The sequence below is a fragment of the Perkinsus marinus genome (genome assembly GCF_000006405.1).
Source record: "Perkinsus marinus ATCC 50983 genomic scaffold scf_1104296928884, whole genome shotgun sequence".
Taxonomy (NCBI): domain Eukaryota; phylum Perkinsozoa; order Perkinsida; family Perkinsidae; genus Perkinsus; species Perkinsus marinus.
The window spans coordinates 1-1,100 of NW_003216665.1; the positions used below are offsets into that span (position 1 = coordinate 1).

At 45.6% G+C, this 1,100-nt stretch overlaps 2 protein-coding genes across 2 annotated transcripts; both read left to right on the forward strand.

Moving 5' to 3' along the window:
• Positions 1-28: 28 nt before the first annotated feature.
• Pmar_PMAR004680 (hypothetical protein) lies at positions 29-327 on the forward strand (the record flags this gene model as incomplete). Its single annotated transcript, XM_002787964.1, has 1 exon — positions 29-327. A coding segment is annotated over one exon (299 nt), but the record flags the coding sequence as incomplete, so codon positions are not given.
• A 42-nt stretch (positions 328-369) lies between these two features.
• Positions 370-543, forward strand: Pmar_PMAR004681 (hypothetical protein; the record flags this gene model as incomplete). The annotated part of the gene is made up of 1 exon (XM_002787965.1): positions 370-543. A coding segment is annotated over one exon (174 nt), but the record flags the coding sequence as incomplete, so codon positions are not given.
• Between the last annotated feature and the right edge of the window lie 557 nt (positions 544-1,100).

Consider the following 1,100-nt stretch of genomic DNA (forward strand, 5'->3'; position numbering starts at 1 on the left):
GACTTTGACTTTGAACTGGTTGACGAAGGTATCATCAGTGATGCTAAGGAAGAGGCCGCTGATGAGACTGCGGATCCCGTAAACCGGGTGGCTAAGCTGACGCTTGAGAGTGCTGATGGCTCTTTGGACCTCAGTATTAGGAAGCATCAGGATTTACTACGCCGACTTAGAAGATGGCAAGCGAAGGCTCTGAAGAAGGCGTACCAAGAACCCTCATGGGAAGAAGCTTGGTTGAGTCTTTTATTATGGAAGCAGTCTTCTTCGAAGGAGCTTTCATTAATTAAGTCAGTCATCTTGGGTACCACCGACGCTGAGGGTAAGCACAAGGTAAGTGCGAACACCCAGCGTAGGTGGAAACTATCTTACGAGGTAGATGAGGTTACTAAGATTCTGCATCGCAAGATTCGCCAAGATAACTCGGGAAGGGTTAGGCGACAAGTGGCTATACCTAATGATGATAAGTTGGTGCCTTTATTGATTAAGAAATATCATCAAGATAGAGCCCATGTTGGTATATCTGGTACACTGCAAGCCATGTTGAAGGTGGTTTGGTGGAAAGATATACGTAAGAATGTACGAGACTATGTGAGGTCCTGTCAAGTATGCCAGTTGGTACGTGGCCGCAAATGCCATCCTCAGGATCCTGGGTGGATTCACAGTGTCTTGCAGCCATGGCATTTAGTGGGAATTGATATAACTGGTCCGTACATTGAAAGTGAAGAAGGGTATAGATATTTGCTTACAATGACATGCCTCTACTCACGGTATGTAGTGGCGGTTCCTTTGAAGCAGATTACAGCTGATAGTGTGTTGAAGGCATTGGTGGCTACGTTTAAGTGGCTGGGCACTCCCTATATTATATTAAGCGACAATGGTGCCCAATTTACTAGTCGTAAATTTGAGACCATGTGTCAGGAGTTCTCTATTGATCATAAGCTCACGCCGAGATATAGTCCCTTCTTGGGTGGAGCTTATGAACGTACCCATCAAACCCTCCACCGAGTTCTGATTAGTATGCTATTAGATGACTCTATCAGGATGAAGATGGATGGTGTAGCTGCCTTGAAGGAAGACTGGGTTGCGAAGTTGGATGATGCTCT